A 25,003-nucleotide genomic window follows, 5' to 3' on the forward strand; every position below is an offset into this window, starting at 1 on the left:
ATTATCCTTTAAGATTCCTTCGCAAAAAAAGTAACGTGATGACCAGAAATGAAAGATGCCTATTAAAACTGGGCAATTGTTTCAACTTCATTTGTCCTTAATCTCCAAAATGAATGCATAAAAGCAAAAATTCCCTATCTAAAGTTAATTGACTCTCTCTAGCCCAATAGAAAGAAGCATTTTTGTAAGATCATCTCTTTTTAAAAGCGACTATCCTTTTGCATCCTTCCATTACCCTTTAGTCAATACGTTTCGGGCTCCACTCCACTAGTTTCAATCAAACTAGTGCATTTAGAAACTTTTAGGAATTATTCAGGAGACTACAACACAATTTGATTAGAATTTCAAGAGGATACTATGGTGTAATGGTAATGTCATTGGACCAGTAATCCAGACGCTCACGTGCTAGGAACACAGGTTCAAATTACAACATGCAGTAGGTGGAATTTAAATTCAATTTGAAGCTAGTCACAGTAATGGTGACCATGAACCTATCATAAGACCCATAAGACATAGGAGCAGAGTTAGGCCACTTGGCCCATCGAATCTGCTTTGCCACTCAATCATGGCTGATATTTTTCTCATCCCATTCTCCTGCCTTTTCCCCATAAGCCCCAATCCCCTTATTAATTATGAACCTATCTATCTCTGCCTTAAAGACACTCAAAGACCTGGCCTCCACAGCATTTTGTGGCAAAGAGTTCCATAGATTCACCACTCTCTAGCTGAAGAGATTCCTCCTCATCTTTGTTTTAAAGGGTCGTCTCTTTAGCTTGAGGTTGTGCCCTCTGATTTTAGGTTTTCCTACTGGTGGAAACACCCTCTCCGTGTCCACTTTATCAGGCCTCGCAGTATCGTATAAGTTTCAATAAGATCCCTTCTCATCCTTCTAAACTCCGAGCACAGACACAAAGTCCTCAACCATTCCTCAATTGTCATAAAACCCAATCTGGTTCACTAATACCTGCATAACAGTCGTAAATCTGTCATTCTTATCTGATCTGGCCAACATGACTCCAGATCTACAAAAACTTGGTTAATTCTTAACTCTCCACTGAAATGACCTGGCAAACCATTCAGTTTAAGGACAATTAGGGATGGGCAACAAATGCTGGCTTTGCCAACAATGCCGACATCCCATAAAAGAATAAATAAACTGTTTGAAATAGGTCACCATCTGTATTGTGGGCAAAATAAAATCTATCATGTATTACCTGAATTACATCACATACAACTAGAGAACTATCTTGGGAGTAAATTTAAAGCTGAAGAGTGCATATCTCTTTGTCCCAATGATATGAAAGATAAACCATTTTGGTTTATAAATTGGGGCCTTTTTAAAAAAATTCTGGAGAAGCCAATCCTCAAGTGTAATGTAGCGCATCTTTTACACTATTTTGAAGACTGAATGGTTCAGATTACCCAACATTGAAAGATTCATGTCTCAATGTAGCACATTTTGTACCACAAACTCTATAAATTGTCAACATATGCTAATGCTGTTGCAGTGCAGGTTCAATGGGCTGAATGGCCTCCTTCTGCACTGTAGGGATTCTACGATATAATTGCAAATATAGTACCATACCTCGAAACAGGTCCATTACAGCCTAGGGATATCACTTATGATGCCTTTGGCAACTTGTACAAAATGAATGGGTTAGCATTCAATCCATAAGAAAGTCATACTCATTAAGATTGAATCACTACAGGAGTGAAATAAGGAGTTATTCTGTTTCTTATCATTACCCACTGACCCCTGTTGGAAAGTGGATTTCCGTGTAGACATCAAGTAAAGACAGCATTGGACTTGGTTATGATGACATCCAGTCTAAAATCTGGCCAAAAATTGAGTTCAATTTTCCTTGGTGAGATGCAGTTAGCTTCTGGCGACACTGGAATTGTATTCAAGTACAAGTCAATGCCCTCTAGAAGTGGAAGAAAATAATAGGGTGAGAATGCAGAATGTTAGTGGGAGTGTTGAATGAGGACAAAGGTCCTTAAATTATGTAATAAGATAACTCAGCTAGATGTGCAATTATTTTTCTGAGGGCCAAACATTTCAATTGACTCTGGAATAGATGATATGGAGTTGGGCCACATAATTGCCCAGCAACTTTTGCCCCAAGGATAGCTATGGTTTTCCATGTTATATCTACTCAAGTATGGTCTCAAATCGTCTTCCAAACAATCAGTGCAAACAATGACAATGAGCGTGCTGCCAGAGAGCAAACTATTATTTATTGCAACGTTGGTTTGTTAAAACAAAAGTCAGAACTGTGACCAGACTGGAGCTTGACTATTCAATTCAACAGCTTTCACCAGATAAAGTGTGAAATACACCAAAACCAACAACTTCAGTTCTAAAACAATAATTCATCCTGTAATGACGCATGCTGCAGTTTTTGTCAGAAACACAAAGGGTATTTATTATTTAGGAAGAACCTTACAGAGACTGGCAGTCCCCAACTGCCCATGGAACAGCCCATCAGCTGCCCCAGTCCAATGTGTCTTCGGACTCTTCTCCCCAAGAGAAAGTTCCACCCCTGGGGTGATTACCTACCCTTAATCCTAATTGGTCCTCTAAGGCAGTTGACCCTCTTCTGTTATGTTGCCCTTAAAGGCACAATCACACACATCCAATATTATAACGACAACCTCCCATATGCAGCAATGACTTAGGTTTTTTAAAAAAAGGCTGTTTGGAATGTTGAGGTACAAAATGAAACATATGTACCTTCATTGAGGTTTCCCTTCCAGTGCATGCATCAGTAAGCAGTATGATGGAGGCCACCATTAGCATTGGAGTAGATTAAAATGACATTCCCAAAATAATCCAGTCAAAATGACATACTTTCAGTGCAGTGGGATTCTAATTTGAAAATCCTATGAAGTGTTATGCAGTCAACAACAAGTTTTCAATTACTGAATATTTTTGTGGTTCCAATCTATGTTTTAACCACAAGATTTTATGTCCTCTTTTCTCAAGGCAGTCATTTGGGGATATGTTGGATGTTAAAAATACCATAGTGATACAATTTGACTTCACTATCGTTTTCCCTCTATAGTCTCCAACTCCACACACTAAACACAGGGCACAGTTCACATTGAACCCTTCCAAGCTTTGCTTTCCTCCCTCTGATGAACCACTTGGCTTCTGCTCATTGATGAGCATAAACAGCGAATGCATTACCTAAAGGAAACACAGACAAGTTTTTAAATAACAGATCATTTCATTAATGGTGGAGCAAATCCCAAACTGAAATAGTGATGTGCAAGATTTTTTCCTACATCAAAGGACCATCTTTTTCTTGGTTCAATTACATAGCAGCTGTAGACATTATGTATTCCGTTCATTAAGGCTTAAAACAAGAGCTTGCAATTCTGTTTCTAACAATTACATTTAATTTTGCTGTCAGCCCTATAACCCTCTTGAGATTTCTGTGTTCCATCAACCCTGGCCTTTTGTTACATTTTCCTTCACTTCACAAACTGAGGCTGAATCTGCAACTGCTTATGACATCCTAGAATTCTCTCCCGCTTTAAGATGTTTGTTAAATTAACCTCTTTGACCACCTGTCTGTAATAATGCATGCTACAGACCATGTCAGGGACACAAAGGATTGTCATTAGCAAGTGTGAGGTTATCCACTTTGGCAGAAATAATAGTAGGAGGGAATAGTAGAAGGTGAAAAGCTGCAACACGCTTCGGTGCAGAGGGACCTGGGGGTCCTTGTGCACGAGTCGCAAAAACCCAGTCTGCAGGTGATCAAGAAGGCGAATGGAATGTTGGCTTTTATAGCGAGGGGGATAGAATATAAAAGTAGGGAGGTCTTGCTGCAACTGTACAGGGTACTGGTGAGGCCGCAGCTGGAGTACAGTGTGCAGTTTTGGTCGCCGCACTTGCGCAAGGATATATTGGCCTTGGAGGGAGTGCAGAGGAGGTTCACTAGGCTGATACCGGAGATGAGGGGGTTGGCCTTTGAAGAGAGACTGAACAGACTGGGTCTGTACTCGTTGGAGTTTAGAAGGCTGAGGGGGGATCTTATAGAGACATATAAAATAATGAAGGGGATGGATAGGGTAGAGGTAGAGAGATTCTGCCCGCTTAAAAAGGATAGCAGGACTAGAGGACACAGCCTCAAGTGGGGGGAGGTGCAGTTTAAATCAGAGTTGAGGAGGAGCTTCTTCACTCAAAGGGTGGTGAATCTCTGGAAATCTCTGCCCGTTGAAGTGGTGGAGGCTACCTCGTTAAATATATTTAAGTCACAGGTAGATAGGTTTCTGATTGACAGGGGAATTAAGGGTTATGGGGAGAAAGCAGGAAAGTGGAGCTGATCCACTTCAGATCAGCCATGATCTTATTGAATAGCGGGGCAGGCTCTAAGGGTTAGATGGCCTACTCCTGCTCCTATTTCTTATGTTCTTATTAACAAAGGAAAACTGTACACAGGCTCACAGCCTCACTGGCTGCCCTGGAACAGCTGCTCCAGTTCCTACATGTCTACAACATGAATTCAGAGAGTATTCTACCTAAGAGAGAGCCTCATCCCTGGGATGTTATCCATTCTATCCCAATTGGTCACTCAAGCCAGGTGACCCGCTCCTGCTGTGTTGCCCTTAAGTATCTTTTTACGTGGCTCAGTACCAAACTGTGCCTGGTAACAGCCCTAGGAATCACTGTGGGATATTTACTGTGTTAAAGGCACTGTATAGAATCTCAGAATTCCTACAGGGCAGGAGGCGTCCATTCAGCCCAATGAGTCTGCACCAACTCTCTGAAAGAGCATTTTACCCATGCTCAATCCACCACCCCCATCCTCATAACCCCGCACCTCCCCATGGCTAATCCATGAACACCATGGGGCAATTTAACATGGCCAATCCACCTAACCTGTGCAGCTTTGGACTGTGGGAGGAAACTGGAGCACCTGAAGGAAACCCACACAGGGAGAATGTGCAAACTCTACCCAGTCAGTCGAGGCTTGAATTGAACCTGGAACCCTGGAGCTGAGGCTGTGCTGCCTTAATGTAAATTTAGCTGATGTTTTAAAAATATATTCAGCTTCCCCAGTAGTTCAGTGGACAAATGCAGTGCACAGTAAATCCAGGAGTCGTCCATGGTCAGCTAGCTGATCACAGATACAGCAAAAATGCAACAGCACAATTCACATCAGTGTACCACAGCTGAGGGGCGAGGTGGTCAGGGAGGAAATTCTTATCTGGTATCAACTCAAAAGTGCAGATTTGTTGATATTGGTGAAAGATAGTTTCAGTCTTAGTTATGGGACTTCCCAGGTTCCATTCATCTCCTGCCATCACCAGTTTAACAACTAGTTGGCAGCCATTGTCCAGGTTCCCACAAGAGTGAACAAACTGGTCTGTACCTTAGCTGAGATGAGGGTCAAATTATAACAGTCATTGAATCTTTGAAGTAAAAACACTCATAGGTGAATGATTCCAAGTGGCATGTTGCTACAACTGACTTCAGCATTGGGAAGATGAAGCAGAAACAAGGACCACAGCCCCAACTTCTATTCATGACTTGCCCCTGCTGGAAGTGTGCATGCATGTGGACACAATTGAATCCTACTGGATTCCCACCCTGTGGTTAAATACCCTATCAAATTCACATTCAGTCCCACACTGGCAAGCTAGCAGATAACAACTAATAAATAGAGCTGCCAAAGCCATTCCCCAACAAAGAATCAACATGTTTAGGCAAGGAAGCATTCAACACTTCAGAGAAAATAACACACAGGAACAGTGTGTGCCTCTGTATGCCCTTCTCTGATCAGAATCTTCCACACACCTGACGAAGGAACAGTGTTTCCGAAAGCTTGTGGGTTTACTATCAAATAAGCTGGGTGGACTTTAACCTGGTGTTGTGAGACCCATTACTTGTCATTCATCTGGAAAACATGAAAAAGGGCTTCATCATGTCTGCGGTTCATACAACTACTTATCAGCTGCATCAAGAATATGTTCACTTGACCTTCGTGTATTTATATGGAAAAATGCACATTAATTAAAATATGATCTGTTCTTAACTTTAAGAATGGGTTAAAATTCCTGACCATATCTGCAAGCGTTTTGGTAGTGTTCCGTAGGAAAATATGACAACATTAAAGGTATGTTGAGAAAAGTTAGAATTTTCCTCCCAGCATATGCATGCAATTACTAATTTTCTTAATGACTACAACTACAACTGACTTCAGCATTGGGAAGATGAAGCAGAAACAAGCACCACAGCCCCAACTCCTATTCATGACTTGCCCCTGCTGGAAGAGTGCATGCATGTGGACACAATTGAATCCGACTGGATTCCCACCCTGTGGTTAAATACCTTATTTTCTTAATGACACATTTATTACTGTGCCAGTCCTCAATTCCAATCAAAACTTTCTTATTTCTCTGTTTAGACACCGACTGACTGGCACACTTGCAGTAATTTATTCTCCCTTATCACACCTTCTTAAACATTTGGCATAGGACTAAAATGAGCTAGTTACTGGCCTACTGCACAGCTGCTTTCTAGTCTATACCTGCACCACCAGGCACCCTATTTTCCAGTGTGTCAGAATAAACAAGCCTCATCACTTTGTAGAAGTTCAGGAACAGAACTTTAAAACTGAATGAAAGACAACCACAAGATTTATAAATAGCTATCATTGAGGTCTGGACTTAGGAACTATAAGTAACTCTATGAGAAGATTTGTAATATTTCCTAAGGTGGCTGGTTGTGGTGGATTTATTTACATTGTTTCTTTTATCAGATCTGCACAAATGCAGACTTCTTCACGATCACTTATATTCTAAAACCCAATTTTCCTATCAGAACTGAGAGAAGACAATGACTAGTATATTGAGAGATCTGGATCAGAAGCTCACTGTTTATAATTTTCAATGTTTTGATGTCATCGCTTCAGCCCAAAACAGCTTGTTTGTAGTTCAGCCATTAGTAAAACACAATTATGGACTCTGGTATCTCAATGTACACGATTATATCCCTGAATATAAAACAAAATTATATTTATACCTTTATATCATTCAGATTCAACAGAAAAGATAACACAGGAAAACAACCTATGCATCAGATAAAACAAGAGGAAACTTGAGAAGCATTGCGAGCAAGGCCTAGAGTCAATTTAAATAAGAGGGAAGAACTAGACAGAGTACTGTGAAAGGAGTTCAAAATGAGTTTAAGCAACAGGGGGCAATGGGCCTCATACTGTGACAGGATAGAGCTGTGCTGTTGTGCCTGACCAGGTGTGGGTTAAAGTTCCAGCAGAGTGCATGAGAGGACTGAAAAAACAACTTCAAACCAATAGAGAGGAGGAAGGATTGGGGAGAAATAATAAGTTAAACATAAGAACATGGATGAGAGCAACAGTCAGGCTAGAAGTAATCAAGATGAACTCATGGCACAGAAAAAGTATGGGCAAAGTAACAAAATAAATGATCAAAATAAAGGAGCAATATGAGCATTTTAAATTGCCTGCATAGTACAAAAGGCTACAGACAGATGATAGGTTTCATGAATGAGTGGTTGGGGATGAAGAAAATATAGGGATAAATGGAAAAGTTGTGGAATATCCAACAGAAAAGGAGATCAGGCAGAGTGTAAAGCATGTTGCCGATTCTTTAATGCTAATTCCATACTCCTGGCCAAATTCAAAGACTCTGATCTTCCTCATGGTGAGCTGAACTAAGTGAAGACACATCCAGGACTAGCAGCAGAGAAACAACTGGCAGGGTGAAGAGATGGGAGAACGGCATTCAAGCGGAAGCTGTTATGTGATAAATAAATATTTGAATGTGGAAGTTAGTATTAGGGTGGTTTTCTGCACAACTTGTATTAGAGGCAATAATAATATTTTTGAATTGGATAATTATCCAGATTAGTTGAACTGATCTAGGTTTTATGCCATTTTAAGATTTCTCAATATGCTGCTCACCATTTAGAGGTTGATGAAAAATCTCAAGATTTTAAGAGTAAAACCACAAAAGAGTAAATGTAGCCTCTTTGCCACTGCGCACCATGTATTTGTACTGTCACCATCTGTTGCAAAATGATGCATAACACATTATATGCCACAAGAGGGCAAAGCATCAATTATGTTCAAAAGGCTGGATATGATGTGGCATAACAGGATGTAGTTGCAGACAACTGTAACAAGGCCAACTCCGTCTCAAATTAGGGCACTACCTTGACTGAGAGCTGTATTTGGGAAAAGAAACACGATTATGTTTCCCGTAAGGGGAAGATTGAGGATCTTTGATCTTTCAGCAGATTCTCCAAACACTTGCATCACTTGCTAGATATTCAATCTTTGCTGGCTCATTAATTGTTCCAACAGTGATTTTCATCATATAAATTCAGGAAGCAATACAAGGCCAGATATATATTATGTAGGTCAAAGGGCCAATTGGCGAGTTGGTTGTTATGTAGCCTTGACTGCCATTATTCCCAAAACAGCTGAAAGCCTGTGACAGTAGTTAATTGTCCCAACTGCTCTGCTGTACATTATTTCACAGCTCTTGACATGCTGATATCATCTATGACAAACCATACAGTAATTTCACAACAATACAGTTTTGTATTCTCCTTTTAAGGGCAATAAATGAACCTACAAAAATTAAATAGAAAAATACAAGCAAAATAACCTACCTAAACCATCCCTGAGCTTTCCCTTAGAAATCAACACATTTGAAGCAATGGAGCATTAGCAGATAAAGTTCAACTTTCAGTCATGCAATTTACCCTAACTTAATTGCACACTAATTATTTTTGTACGTCTGACTGAATATGTTAGTGGGAGCTTTACTGCTCACTTCAATGTGACGTTGAGATGTGTTCCAAGGCCCTGGAGAAGGGTGATCAACCAGCATTTCAGTGATCCTGTATATTGCAGAGAAAGCTGAAAGAGTATAACAGAGAAAGAGGGAGATACATTCCAGAGCACTCTTGCACATGAATTCTAACTGACTCCTTCAACTATTTCATCCCTTCAAAACTGTAACATGTTCAGATTCATAAGAACATAAGAAATAGGAGCAGGAGTAGGCCATCTAGCCCTTCGAGCCTGCCCCGCTATTCAGTAAGATCATGGCTGATCTGTCGTGGCTCAGTTCCACACTCCCGCCCTCTCCCCATAACCCTTAATCCCCTCGCTTATCAAAAACCCATCAACCTGCGTCTTAAAATATTTAGCGAGGTAGCCTCCACCACTTTAATGGGCAGAGAATTCCAGAGATTCACCACCCTTTGAGTGAAGAAGTTCCTCCTCAACTCCATTCTAAACCGCCCCCCCTTTATCTTGAGGCTGTGCCCCCTAGTCCTGCTCTCCTTTCTGAGCGGGAAGAGTCTCTCTACCTCTATCCTATCCATCCCATTCATCATCTTATACGTCTCAATGAGATCTCCCCTCATTCTTCTAAACTCTAACGAGTACAAGCCTAGTTTATTCAGCCTCTCCTCATAGCTCAACCCCTTCAACTCCGGTATCAGCCTAGTAAACCTCCTCTGCACTCCCTCCAAGGCCAAAATAGCCTTGCGTAAGTGCGGCGACCAAAACTGCACACAGTACTCCAGCTGCGGCCTCACCAATGCCCTATACAGCTGCAGCAAGACCTCCCTACTTTTATATTCAATCCCCCTCGCTATGAAGGCCAGCACCCCATTAGCCTTCCTGACCACCTGCTGCACCTGCAGGCTGGGTTTTTGCGACTCATGCACAAGGACCCCGAGGTCCCTCTGCACCGTCGCCTGCTGCAGTTTTTCGCCACGTAAGTAATAGTCCTTCCTACCATTATTCCTACCAAAGTGGACCACCTCGCACTTGCCAACATTAAATTCCATTTGCCAGTTCCTGGCCCATTCGTCCAGCCTATCTAGGTCCTTCTGCAGACTCTCCACACCCTCGGCGCAATTTGCCGTTCCACCAATCTTGGTGTCATCAGCAAATTTCGACACCATACACTCGGTTCCCTCCTCCAGATCATCTATATAAATGGTAAATAGCTGAGGCCCCAGCACCGACCCCTGGGGCACTCCACTAGTCACCAACCGCCAATCCGAATAGCATCCATTAACCCCCACTCTCTGCCTCCTATTTGACAACCAATCCTCTATCCACACTAACACCTTACCCCCAACTCCATGCCCCCTTACCTTCTGCAATAACCTCTTGTGAGGTACCTTGTCAAACGCCTTCTGAAAATCAAGAAAGACCACATCCACCGGCTCTCTATCCACCGCCCTAGACACATCCTCATAGAACTCCAATAAATTTGTCAGACACGACTTCCCCTTAACGAAACCGTGCTGCGTCTGCTCTATCGAGTAATTCCCCTCAAGATGCCTCGCTATTTCCTCCTTGATGACGAATTCTAACATTTTACCTACAACCACAACAATCTGAATTGTACGTTTAAAGCATACCATGCTTTAAATATCTTCCCAGAACTTATTACTAACAATTATGAAGGACGGGGCATGATGTTGCACATTTAAGTGATAGTACTGATTGGTGTTTTTTTTTGCTCTACTTTTCTTACTGAGTTCCAGCAGGGGAATTAGCTCCAATAAGGACTTCCAATTGCAATGGAGAGGCCATCATGCCCTGCTAATTCAGTATCTTTGTGGTTATCGTCACAATTCAACCACCTCCTAAATCGTGGGATACAAGAAATTTATTCCAGCAAGATTTACAGAATTCCAAGGATTCAGAAGGGATAGGGATAGAAGTGCCATCACATTTGCTCCTTTTGTCCAGGATTCTGCTTGCAATTAGGATATCAATAATTTAACAGGACAAGGATAAGCTTCCATTGAAAAATATCTTTCTAACCACAGTTTATGATGCTTTAATGAACAGAAGAATAAAGCAAGGAGGCTGGTAAAGAGACAAGCCATTATCTGGCCTGTTACTTAAACACAGAGAATGCAAAACATCTAACATGATTAGGCAACGTCAGTTATTGTACCAATTTTAATAGAAACAGTAATTTAGACAGCCTAGCTACCAGACAAATTATATCCCAAGTGGTTGCACTTTCATGGTTAACTGGGTTAAGTAACAAAAGTAGTAAATACTGCATTAAATCTATTTATAGTTCAGAATCCCCAACTGACTCAACACACAACTACATTCGCTACTTATTAAAACCACCAATACAATGGAAATTTGATAAAGCTGCATTAGTGTTAAACTCCAATGTTAAGTAGCTGCTTTCATTTCTTTATGCTCTTAAATTTAATATTCTTATGACCATGAAAGCAACACCTAAAAGATATTCCTAAGAAATATTTCATACCTGAATGTCAATGGTCTCATATTTTCTCAATAGATGTTGAGTACCTCCAGAATTTGTGATTTCATTTTAAATTTTTGCTCTAACAAGTAATCCTAACCTAATATTGAAATTCCATCAGCTGCTCTCTCTACAGCTCTGGTCAATATGTCCATCCCTCAAAAGGGAAGCAGTGGTGTAATGGCATTGTCGCTAGACTAGTAATCCAAAGACTCACGATAATAGTCTGGGACCCAGCTTTGAATCCCACCATGGCAGATGGTGAAATTTCAACTCCATAAAAATCTGAAATTAAATGTCGAATGATGACCATGAAATCACTGCTGATTGTCATTAAAAAAAAAATCTTTTGGTTCACAAATGTCCTTTAGGGAGGGAAATCTGTTATCTCGTCTGCAGCAGTGTAGAATATGAACGTTATGCTTTGTCTGTATAGCGCACAAGAAACAATATTTTTCACTGCATGTTAATACACGTGACAGTAATAAATCAAGTCAAATGTCCTTTACTCTTAATTTCCTATAATAAATGAATAAATAAAATTAAAAAAACACAACAACCCTCGAATATTATTGGTCATTATTTCATTGCTACTTGTGGATCATTGTAAAAATTGGCTGCCATATTTCTCTGCATTAAAAAATAGTACTTCATTGATTTTAGCACTATGGGACTTCATGAGGTTGCGAAAGGCACTATATAAATGCACGTTTTTATTTTTGCTTACTAAAATCAGAATAATCTCTTCATTTTTCGCTTTTCTACATACTTTACCTTTCCAGGTGGGACCTGTTTTCTATGTGATATGCCTTGTTCTCTCATGTTCCTGCAATCCCATTACTGGTTCTATTATTTAAAAAATGTTTGATCTGCTCATCAATAGACTGATGTATGTATATTGATAGTATTTCTGTCATGGTCCTCTTAAACAACGAGCAGAAATACTAATGCTAATTGTTTATAAATGACAACTGATAGTGAAACTAGTTTATCTGATCAACTCCCTCAAAATAGCCTGGCAGCCATTTTAGCAAGCTGTCTAGCGCACTGATTGGGTGAACCCTGGTCTTTAGGGAATTTGGTGCTGGTAGCTAATATAGTGCCATCTTTTGTTTCTAGAACATAGGCAAAATTCAGTCCCAAGCAATTGTTAAAACCCTTTTTTGATTGGGGGAAATCTCAGAGTCCCACAGATTACAGATTTATCAAACAAAAATTGATGCTCATTCAACATAACAATAGAAGTAAAAGATGCACTAAGGAAAATGTGAAATAAATATTATACAAAGTGGTTCTCCACCTTGGGGACTAAAGAGTTAGGTCTGAAAACGATTTGTAATTGCAAATCAAAACGTGCAATGACGTAAATAATGTTGACATAGATCAGTGGATCAGGACATGGTTCGCCTCCCTACCAAAACAAGTTGTCAAATACTCCTTCCAAAAGTGAGTTTTACCTTAAGGCACATTGTTTAGAAAAGCAGAGCGGGTTTTCCAATTGGTCAATACTGAATCGTTAAGTCTGCATTTAAAATAGGTTTTGTAAAGCAAGTTCATGAATTGTATTGAAGAAAAATTAACTTCAACAGACTGAACATTCAATGTATCAGGACTCATACTTCTCTGTGCAACTTCAATGGGATAGCATGCCACAAGATTAACAATTCCTGAAGATCAACTACCCCCAATCTCTCTGGTCTATTTCTAAAGGCAGCATCATATTGCCAGGGAATTATATCCAGGTTAAAACTAATCAATATGTTTACGGAAAAGGGTAGAAATAAGGAAGCAATAGAGAGCAAATCGGTCCAAAAAGCTCAAATATCCTTTTCCAATCATACTTATTGCATAATTTGACAAAAAGCAGAATTTATGGATGATACACACTGTTATGTGTTTCCCAACAGTATGCTTATACACAAGACAATTTTCCTGGCCCATTGAGTTTAGCTAGCATTTTAGGTTCAGCTGAAATTATAGATTACAGGAAAAGCCCACAACTTTTGCACAATTTTCTTCTTCAAAGATAGATTCCATTACCAAGCTCAAATATCCTATAAAAGGGAATTGTATGCATACCATTAAACAACTTAAATTTGCCAGCACACAAATAAACTCACCACACTCTGGATTTGAATTCAACACATTACAGAAATGATAGAAGGGCATCATATTAGCTACTACTACCAAATCCCCTGAAGGCCAGATTTATCAATAGGGTACACTAGGCAACTTTCTACAATGGCTGCCAGGCTAGGAGAACAATGGAACTGATTACAAAGGCTATTTTTGCTGTCAGTTACCATGTAAAAGAAATTAGTATAGTTCTACTTAACAGCACAAATACATGTTTGCTGAACGGATTTATGTTCCTGAATTTTTACTCAATCTCTCCAGGCTAGATGGAGAACAACTTAAACTTTGAAGGCTCATTCTTAGTCGCCTTAACAATGGAAAAAAAGGAATTAAAAAAACTTTAAAGTTTAAGTTCATTTATTAGTGTCACAAGTAGGATTACATTAACCCTGCAATGAAGTTACTGTGAAAATCCCATAGACACCACTCCAGCACCTGTTTGGGTACAGTGAGGGAGAATTTAGCACGGCCAATGCATCTAGCCAGCACGTCTTTCAGACTGTGGGAGGAAACCGGAGCACCCAGAGGAAACAGAGACACAGGGAGGATGTGCAGACACCACACAGACAGTGACCCAAGTAAGGAACCAAATGAGGCAGCAATGCTAACCACTATGCCATCCTGCTTTTTTTCTGTCTCTTTGCTCTTGTTATTCAGTTTTTCCCATCTCCGTAAAATTCTCTTCCTGCACATGATTTGCTTCACCCGAGGCCAATAACTCATTAAAAAACTTTAAAGCAATTGATCCTCAGAAGATCTATCATGAATGGGATGAAGAAGATTCCCACCAGAGGTCATGTGGTGTTTCAGTGAAACATTTCATCACAGGATTTCTGAAAACTAACATCATAAATGGGTGCAAGAGATGAAAGGATGGGAAGCAAGGAGCTGTTATTGTGTTAAGTGGATAAGATTACATAAAACAAGGGCAACGGTCAACCATTTTACAAGCTTATAAATCTAAAGATTAGATATTACCTTCAATTGTTGTTCAAATGTTTCCTGTTTATGTCACATAACCTTGTACTTTCGCACAATTAATATTTTGCTAGGCTTCTTCTTCCCTTATGTTTCAAATTAATTTCTCTGGTCTCTAGCGGTCTCAAGTCCCAAGAGTAATTGACACAAATCTGTAACAACATTAGTCTATACTACTCATAAGATGGTCAACAAAAACAGTTATTAAAAAAGAAAGGCACACACCTATCAGGATCTGAAAGCTGACAGGCTAATAACTATGATGTGGGTATGCCGGCGTTGGACTGGCGTAAACACAGTGAAAAGTCTGACAACACCAGGTTTTAGTCCAACCTATTTATTTGATAATATACTCACAAGCTTTCGGGTTAGTCCCTTCGTCAGGTGAATGGAGAGTTCTGGCCTCAGACAGAGCATATAAAGCACAGACAGTTTAGAGATTACTGATTAGAATGCGAATCCTTACACCTAACCTGCTGTTCAAGACCTGAAGTGGCTGATAATGTGAGTGGAAGGAGCACTGATCACAGTTTAAAGAGATGTGGGATACACATCTCTTTAAACTGTGATCAGTGCTCCTTCCACTCACATTATCAGCCACTTCAGGTCTTGAACAGCAGGTTAGGTGTAAGGATTCGCATTCTAATCAGTAATCTCTAAACTGTCTGTGCTTTATATGCTCTGTCTGAGGCCAGAACTCTCCATTCACCTGACGAAGGGACTAACCCGAAAGCTTGTGAGTATATTATCAAATAAATAGGTTGGACTAAAACCTGGTGTTGTCAGACTTTTCACTGAGGCTAATAACTATACATATAATAAAAACAGAAAATGCTGGATAAACTCAACAAGTCTGTGAAGAGTGAAACAGAGTTAATGTTTTAGATCTGAATGATCCCTCTACAGTTAGATCCAAAACGTTAAATGTTTCTTTCCCCAAATACTGCCAAACGCGCTCAGCTTATCCGACGTTTTTTGTTCTTATTTCAGATTTCCAGCATCTGCAGTATTTTGCTTCTAATGACTACACTGTTGAGCTCAAATGAACAGCACAAAGGGGTTCAATGTGAAATACTAAATTATCTTGCCTCATTTCAGGTGCTGAATTCCTGTATTAATCTCAGATTTCTTGCATGCATAATATGACTTTATCTCTGCAAAACAGAACAGTGTAAGTTATCTTCAGCCTTACGTATTTGCTTTGAAACATGGATCAAAAACCGTGAGCAAAGCTGCAAATAACCTGCATCTATTTCATGGTATGATGAAATTTACAAATCTATCATCTAATGCCTATGGGTAGCTGACTTGAACCTGCCAGCAAACTAGTAATAGTGTAAACTCATGCAAATATGAACTCCTGACAATGTTCAATACAAACTCCAGCATTTCAGGCAAGGCAAGGCAGTCATTTATTTTTGACTGGATTCATACTGAGTGCTCTTTCTGAAAGTGATAACAGTAGGAACCAAGCCTATAGAAGGACGTCTATAGTTGCAAGGTTCTACCCATAGTCAATTATAGTTTTATAACAATAACTGTACATCCTCCAGTGGGGTTTTGGTAAAATAACAAAGTGCTCAAGCTATATTTGTAGTTCAATACATCACTCAATCACAGTATTCTCCTGTACAATTCATTGCCTAATATAGACTACAGAGCCCAGTTTATCTTTTCATAGCAATTACTCTCTCTGGCATACAAGTTACCACAGCGATAAGAATCAAACAGGTACTGAAAATGGTAGATTGCAATACAAGTAGCACAGACTGACCCACAAAGAGCATACATGAGTAATCCTGAAGTAAATGAAGCCTAACATAATCTTAACTGTTTGTCATAGTCAGCAAATTATTCATAAGGCACTCCCTCAAACTTTGTGCTCAATGATGGTTCAACTGATCTTATCCAAATTAAAAAAAAATGCTGTAGTATTTTACTGGTCAAATAGCAGGCATTCGGGAAAGATCTTGATCAGACTTATCTCCATTTGAAACTTTGCCCCATAAAAGAACGTTAAATTGTTTACATTAATTTTCTGTTTATCATTACTTCCCACATACTTCATTCCCCAAAGCTGTGAGTAATTTTAATGCAAGGAGAAACCAGCTGCTTTTGCCTGAACTGATAACAACAGAAGCACAAGTTCACATTTTTTCTTATAATTCACTCAAGGAATTTTAGATTGTATCTCCATGCTGTCTCATATAAATTGAGAAACACTGAATAAACACCGAAATAAGGTGGAACTGTTTCTATAGACCTTACTAAAGTTTACAACGTCATGCTCAAAAAAATGCTGACTTCCAGGTTCATATTTCTATGTCAACATGCATTCACAAATTAAAAATAGCTGGTCTGTTTCTTCAAATAATTGAAATAGTAAAATTGCTATCCAACATGGTAAGCACAAGAGAGGCTCAGGTTGAATTTCTGGTCTTTGGTTTGTCACCCTCAAGCAAGCTCTCGACTGGTGCAGAGGGACTGGAATTAGTAAGGTTCTTACTGCAGATTACTATTCTATTCACCTGTTAGAAGTGTGAAACTTACTGGAACATTTCAAGACACTTCACAAAAGAGACTGACTCAGCCCAAAGGAGGGACTGGGAGCAGAGTTTGATGCAGAAATTTCTAAAGGTGGGAGAAAGGCATGAAATTCAGATAGTGACACAATTCTGTTTTCCCATCCCAGGCTCAATTTAATGCTCTCAGCTGAAACAGGTTTGATGGCAGAGGGGCATTAAATCCGGCAGGTGGTTGGCACCTACCTTTTGTCCAATTATATCTCCTGCCCCCATTCAAATTCACCTTACAGGGGGTGCATTCCATCCTATTCTCAGAAACTGCCCTGCCTTCCCAGCAACGTTCAGAATACTGTAGCATTTCTCACGCCATTCTGGCTAAGATTAGTTAACACACCTCTGCCCTTTGCATATACATGGCATAATTTAAATAAATAGTGGTAGTAACAATAAAGTGTCAGCCATAGTTCAGAGGTATATCTCTTGTACAAGTCAATAAGGCATAAGTTTGTGCTCCACTCCAAAGAAAAAGAATCCACATCAACACTCCTGCTCGGTATTGAGGAAGTTGCTACACTGTCAGAGGTCTTTTCAAACAGAAATTAAACCAAGGCCCCACTTGCCCTCTCAGGTGGATGTAATAAATCCTGTGGCATTATTTTGAAGAGAACCAGAGGAGTTTTCCCCAATATTATGGCCAGTATTTCTTGCCTCAATCAACAGAAATGAAAGATCGGATCATGATCACATTGCTGCTTCTGGAATCTGGCATAGTGGTTAGCACCATTGTCTCACAGCACCTGGAACCCAGGTTCGATTCCCAGCTTGGGTGGTTGGCTGTGCAGAATCTGCATGTTCTCCCCATGTCTGCGTGGGTTTCCTTCAGATGTTCTGGTTTACTCCCACAGTCCGTAAGATGTGCTGGCTAGGTACTTTAGCCATGCTAAATTCTCCCTCAATATACCCAAACAAGCGCCAGAGTATGGCGACTAGGTGATTTTCACACTAACTTTATTGCAGTGTTAATGTAAGCCTATTTGTGACATAAGACTTTTTAAATCTTTTAAAAAATGTGCACAAATTAACTGCCTCATTTCCTACATTTCAACATGACTGCAATTCAAAAGCACTTTAGTGATTAAAGCAGTTTAGGATGTCATACAGTATTGGACAGTGCTATATAGATTTTACTTAACAATAAATCGGACTAACCCATCACTCATTTCATCTCAGATCTGCAATTCTCCCTTTCATCCTCAAATCCCTGCATGACTTCAGATTACTCTCCTCCTACAAACTCCATCAGAGTTACTTCTATTTACTTACTTCTACTGCGCATCATTCAGCTATCCATTCTAGTCCCTGCACATCCCATTGTACCCACTTTACTAGTGATGGCAAAGTTCTCGGCTTCTGTGAACTTCCTCTTGAGACCCCTGCAAAAACTTTCAGAACACTGCTTTCTTCCCAAGCCTGATTCAATCTCCCTGTCGTGGCTTCACTGTTTCATTTCTCATCAACTCTGGGAATCTGGATTGCAAATTTACTCTTGGTAAAATATTTTCATTTGTGAATAAATGTTGACCTTTCATAAATTGGGGAAAAAAATTGTTTCTCTCACCACAGATGCCGAGTTTTTACTTTATACTAAAACAAAGCCTGCATTGTGTTAAGATTTAAGTTTTTAAACATGACCACAGAAAAATCTATAAAGTAGTGAGGGTGTGCCAGTGCCCTAGTCAGATATGCCTAAACCTATATAATTCTTTGAGAAACCTGGAGATAAACCACCACACAGCCTTTCAGCAGGAACGTGGGCCCGAATCTTCTGAGGATTGGCAATCACCATTGGATTGCTACTTGGCTCCAACTTTTCTGTGGCATGCTGGAGTTCTGAATTCTGGCCGAATCTCCTGATCCCAGCTTCTCCGGAAATTCAATGGAACTGTTTTTTCGGAGCACTGGATTATTTGAGAAGGGAAGCCACAAACCTTCTTACAGACACCAGCTACTGCATTCTGGTAAGTAAAGAATCTAAGTGCCCTAAAGCTTCTTTGAAAATCTATGGAGAGAAGATAGGGAGGGAATGGAGTGGGTAAGGAGACTATATTACATAAGAAATAGGAGCAGGAGTAGGCCATCTAGCCCTTCGAGCCTGCCCCGCCATTCAATAAGATCATGGCTGATCTGTCGTGGCTCAGTTCCACATTCCTGCCCTCTCCCCATAACCCTTAATCCCCTCTCTTATCAAAACCCATCAACCCGCGTCTTAAAAATATTTAGCGAGGTAGCCTCCACCACTTCAACGGGCAGCGAATTCCAGAGATTCACCACCCTTTGAGTGAAGAAGTTCCTCCTCAACTCCGTTCTAAACCACCCCCCCCTTTATCTTGAGGCTGTGCCCCCTAGTCCTATTATCCTTTCTGAGCGGGAAGAGTCTCTCCACCTCTGTCCTATCCATCCCATTCATCACCTTATACGTCTCAATGAGATCTCCCCTCATTCTTCTAAACTCTAACGAGTACAAGCCTAGTTTATTCAGCCTCTCCTCATAGCTCAACCCCCTCAGCTCCAGCATCAGCCTAGTAAACCTCCTCTGCACTCCCTCCAAGGCCAAAATATCCTTGCGTAAGTACGGCGCCCAAAACTGCACACAGTACAGAACAAAAGGTTATTTAGAACAATAACAGATAGCACAAATCATCACTGTCAGTTGCAGGATACTCCTCTTTAAAAGTTCATTATCAGTACCAAAACATTGTTCCACATGTCAAATTACCCAGCATTAAACTGCACTGTCTATTAAATGCGCACAGGGGATTAGCATCAAGGCCATCGATCCTGGAACCAAATCAAAACTAAAATGTTGAATAAATATTCAAATGTTAAACCACCTTGTAAAATATGCTTTGCACAATGGAAATGGAAAGCCCAAACTAAAAGGTTCATCTCTTTACTTCAATCTGCTTCAAGAAGATGAGCATCATCCCTATGTCAAAGAAAAGCCTGGCAGCGTGCCTTAATGACTATCGCCCAGTGGCTCTGACATCCATCATTGTGAAATGCTTCCAAAGACTAATCATGGCACAAATCAATTCCAGCCTCCCAGACTGTTTGGATCCATGCAGTTTGCCTGTCACCACAACAGGTCCATAGCAGACATCATCTCCCTGGCCCTACACTCAACCCTGGAACACTAGGATAACAAAGACACCTATGTCAGACTCCTATTTATTGACTACAACTCAGCCTTCAACACCATTATTCCTACAAACTTATCTCCAAAGTGTGACTTGAGGCTTGGTTCCTTCCTGTGAATCTTAGACTTCCTAACCCACAGGTTGCAATTAGTAAGGATAGACAACAACACATCCTCATCACTGGTGTCCCACAAAGCTATGTCCTCAGCCCCTTACTATATTACTTATGCACCTATGACTGTGTGGCCAAATTCCCTTCCAATTCGATTTTCAAGTTTGCTGATGGCACCACTGCAGTGAGTCAGATCTCAAACAATGATGAGATGGAATACAGGAAAGAGATAGAGAACCTGGTGAACTGATGCGTTGACAATCTCTCAATGTCAGCAAAACGAACAAGATAGCATAGTGGAGGACATGCCCCTGTCTACATCAATGGGGATGAAGTAGAAATGGTTGACAACTTCAAGTTTCTAGGTGTCCAGACACCAGCAACTTGTCCTGGTCCCTCCATTCCAATGCTATAGTTAAGAAAGCCCACCAATACCTCTACTTTCTAAGGAAGCTAAGGAAATCTGGCATGTCAGCTACAACTCTCACCAACTTTTACAGATGCACCATAGAAAGCATTCTTTCTGGTTGTATCACAGCTTGGTATGGCTCCTGCTCTGCCCAAGACTGCAACAAACTACAAAGGGTTGGGAACAGAGCCCAGTCCATCACTCAAACCAGCCTCCCATCTGTTGACTTTGTCTACACTTCCCACTGCCTCGGCAAAGCAGTCAGCATAATTAAGGACCCTGCAAACTCCAGACATACCCTCTTCCACCCTTCTTCCATTGGGAAAAAGATACAAAGTCTGAGGTCACATACTATTCGACTCAAGAACAGCTTCTTCCTTGCTGCCATCAGACCTTTGAATGGGCCTGCTTCATATCAAGTTGATTTTTCTTTACACCCTAGCTATGACCGTAACACTAAATTCTGCACCCTTTCCTTTCCTTTTCTAAGTACAGAATGCTTTGTCTGCACAGCGTGCAAGAAATACTTTTCATTCCATGTTAATACACATGACAATAATTTAACAAATCAAAATTGAAAAACAAAACTAGTTCAAGAATTCATGCCACACAAGCTTTTCCTGCAGATTTCCTAGAGATATAAAAGCATAAATTTCACTTCTTCCTATTAGTATGGGGCAAGTGGTTGGGGGTTGATAACATGGGAAATACTTCCAAATTGAAGTAAAGATAGTCTTCTAATGGTTAGGTTTATAAAGACGAGGTGTCACTGACCAATATAAACCACAGGCTCCCGGATTCATTCCAGATCTGTGCTGAGTTCACTGACTAAAGTGGAGTAGTGCCAAAATTAAATTCAGTGCTTCATGTTGAAAAAGGATCATTAGTCAGTGGTCAGCCAACATGGATGTCCAATAAGGATGAAACTGAACACAGCTGCGATGCTCCCCTCGGTAAAATAGTTTGCTAACATCGACATACACAGGCACAAGGACTAAATATTTCTTAAATGATCCATCATACCACATTTTTAATGTAATAAGTTAAGCTAAATATAATAACATCCTGCTCTACTATGTAATAAATAGAGTTGTGTTAAAGCAACTGTTAAATGATATGACTCAGCCTGGGAAGCAAAATGGGGAAGGAAATTCTCACCAGCCAAGATACAGTAATTAAGAATGCTTCAATGATCAAAAGTTATTTAGACTGCAAGTAGTCATTCGGACAACTCCTCCAAAATAATTCCCAAATGATGTCATCCGAAGCCAAATTGACAAGCAAAGCATAAAGCTGAACTGCATTTCAACGTGAGTTTTCAGATTTTCAAGAATAAAATCTTTGTAACTCTTTATAGTGGAGTTTATTTATGTGGTGCTCTGAAGTCCACATACGCAGAACAACGATTTAGTTTCTCTCTCCCACGTTTACATTTGCAGTGGGCAATCAGTCAGTGGCCTTTCCTGGATAGGGTAGTGTAACCAATGGTGTGATCAACTCGCCATCACTGGTGCTGCTTTCCTATTGTTACTTTAACTTGGACTTCGGAAGTCCAACACCTATGAACCAGCTCCTGACGCTTATGCTGTTAAATCTGTTTTCCACAGCCTGGTAATGGACTATTGGGTAAGACTGGGATTAATGGCCAGCTGCTGGGCTACAGAAAACTAATATAACACCAGGAGTCAGATCCTAGATATTAGGCTGCCTAAACCAAAATTATATTAGAGCAGTAAAGAAATAGGGGATCAATAACTATTTTGAAGTGCAGTTACTATTGTGTAGGCAATCCCATTTCTGACTTTATAATATGGATTGATAATACATACAAAGGCCTATCAAAATACTATGCTGAAGGACAATGCTCTATTTTGTTGCAAAACACTCCCATCCAAGCCACATAACACAAAGGCACACAGCAAAATGTGGCTGCCAGAATTAATACAATCTACTGTTTGTGGTGTGATACAATTAATAGTTATACATAAGAAACTAAGAGCCAACTGGGATTATGTCTTGACACAGTGATAATCACAAAATGTTAAATCCCCACTCCTCCATTGTCTCACAGCCTTGTAGCACACTCCTAACCATCCTCTATTGTTCAGAATGTAAGCATATAGTCTTACTAATTTAAAGTAACCAACTGATCTTGGGAACACCATCCAAAACCATTTTCAAACAGTCACACCCACAGGGGAGGTTGCCACTTGGACAACATGGCTATGCTGATTCTCTGAAAGGGATACAATTTAGTCCTACTTTCTTAACTTCTCTATAGTCCTGGAAGTATTTAAGTACATAATCCACTTCCATTTGGAAAGATATCTGTTTCCACGATCCTTTCAAGGTAATACATCCCAGATCATAAAACTCAGAGTAAAGAATTTTGGAATTGCAATTCACAGGATGCCTATTCATATATGTGAGCAAGTATGTGCATGTATTTATTTGTCAAAAGTGGAAAGAATAATCCTGACAGAAAGTTTGGAAGTGGAGGTGAATAAAGCGGAAACATATCCCGCTAAACATGCCCATCTCCTAGGCTGTACCATCATTCATTATCATAACAGCACAGTGGTTAGCACTGTGCTGCACAGGCAGTGACCCAAGCCGGGAATCGAACCCAGGTCCTTGGCACTGTGCTACCTCACAGTGCCAAGGACCTGGGTTCGATTCCCGGCTTGGGTCACTGCCTGTGCAGTCTGCAAGTTCTCCCTGCGTTCGCATGGGCTTCCTCCGGGTGCTCTGGTTTCTCCCACAGTCTGAAAGACGTGCTGGTTAGGTGGATTGACCATGCTAAATTTTCCCTCAGTGTACCCAAACAAGTGCTGGAGTGCAGCGACTAGGCGATTTTCAGAGTAACTTAAGTTTTAAGTTTATTTATTAGTGTCACATTTATTAGTGGCTTACATTATCAGTGCAATGAAGTTACTGTGAAAATCCCCTAGTCGCCACATTCCAGAGCCTGTTCGGGCACACTGAGGGACAACTTAGCACGGCCAATCCACCTAGTCAGCACTTCTTTCATTGCCATATTACTGTAAGCCTATTTGTGACACTAAATAGACTTAAACTTAAAAAAAAGGTAATCGATGGAAACAGCTGTGAAATTAGGTATAACCACAATAACAGTCACCTATTGCCATACAACGTCTCACATTATGCTGCAACACACCTCTACTCAGGTTAATTGTGAAACAGAAAACAGCACTTGACAAGTACAAGTTTTTATAACACCCCAGATAGATAGCATCGCCAGAGTTGACGAGCTATACTCATTCCAGCCATTCCATGAAGTTTGAATCCAACCAGGAGTAAAGGAGCAGGTAGGTCCTCCTGGGCAATCTTTCAGCCCCCATCTCCACCCTGAACCGGTCCACTTCTGGTGGGATTTCCTCTCTCTCCTTCTTTGCAAACTGCAAAACACCCTCTTTTGTATAAACGACAAACTGTGCGTGGTCCAAAGCACAACCATCCCTCAAACCTTGTTTAAATTCTCTCACTGTTCCTGTTGCCTCTTCTCCAATCCCGCCCCCCCCACCAGCCACCCACCCCCCTGTGGCGTGTGCATGGGTGGGTGAGGGGGACTTTACCCTCTCTCTCTCACCTCAGTTTCAGGTTTGCCATGAATTCTGACATGTTGACTGTATCCAGGAGGACGAAGTCTGCCTTCCCGAACTCCAGGCTTTCCTGCTCCGCCATGGTGCCTCTCCGGACCGGCAGAGAGACAGAGAGAAAAGGAGTTTCTTTATCCCGGACTCCTCAAGACTTTTCTCACAGGTTTACTTCAGGTTTAATTTTTTTTCTCTCGCACCCTTCTTCTTTCTCTCTCTTTCACTCAGTGTTGTGGTGTTGGCAGCTTTCCCGTTGTTGTTTTGAGTGTTTTCCCTTCTTTTTCTCTCTCTCTCTCTCTCTCTCCCTCCCCGGTCGCCAACCGCTCCGCGAGCCGCACCTCACCTGGGCGAGACTGTCAGCGCGAGCGAGCGCGCTCCCGATCACTAGGCGCGCGAACCAGGCAGCGCGCGCATTGGGGAAGATGGCGGGGACGCGCGCGTGAGGGACAGCCGAGATTGGGCACGCGCGCCTGAGGGACAGCCAAGATTGGGCGCGCGCGCCACCCTCCCTCCCCCGGCGCGCGGCGGCAGCGGCAGCTGGGCGGGGCTTGAACCCTTATTAGCCGCGCCCCCTTCTCATTTCCCCGCCCCCTCCCCAGTAGGTAAGCCAACACTCAGGACAAAAAAGAAGCCATGGAAAGGGAGAGGCTGAGGTGAGACCTGTTAAGAAATCTCACAGCACCAGGTTAAAGTCCAACAGGTTTGTTTGGTATTCA

The 25,003-nt window shown here is 41.0% G+C and overlaps 1 protein-coding gene across 1 annotated transcript in view; it reads right to left on the reverse strand.

Annotated features, from left to right (window-relative positions):
- myo1d (myosin 1D) overlaps window positions 1–24,579 on the reverse strand; it is a 520,742-nt gene extending 496,163 nt beyond the window's left edge. The window contains exon 1 of the mRNA XM_080213488.1: window positions 24,281–24,579. Coding sequence (XP_080069614.1) covers window positions 24,281–24,375 — 95 coding nt within the window. The 5' untranslated portion in view covers window positions 24,376–24,579. The remainder of the gene's footprint in view (window positions 1–24,280) is intronic.
- Window positions 24,580–25,003: the final 424 nt, after the last annotated feature.

This window comes from Carcharhinus amblyrhynchos, chromosome 27 (genome assembly GCF_965287045.1).
Source record: "Carcharhinus amblyrhynchos chromosome 27, sCarAmb.v2.hapA, whole genome shotgun sequence".
NCBI classification, from domain to species: domain Eukaryota; kingdom Metazoa; phylum Chordata; class Chondrichthyes; order Carcharhiniformes; family Carcharhinidae; genus Carcharhinus; species Carcharhinus amblyrhynchos.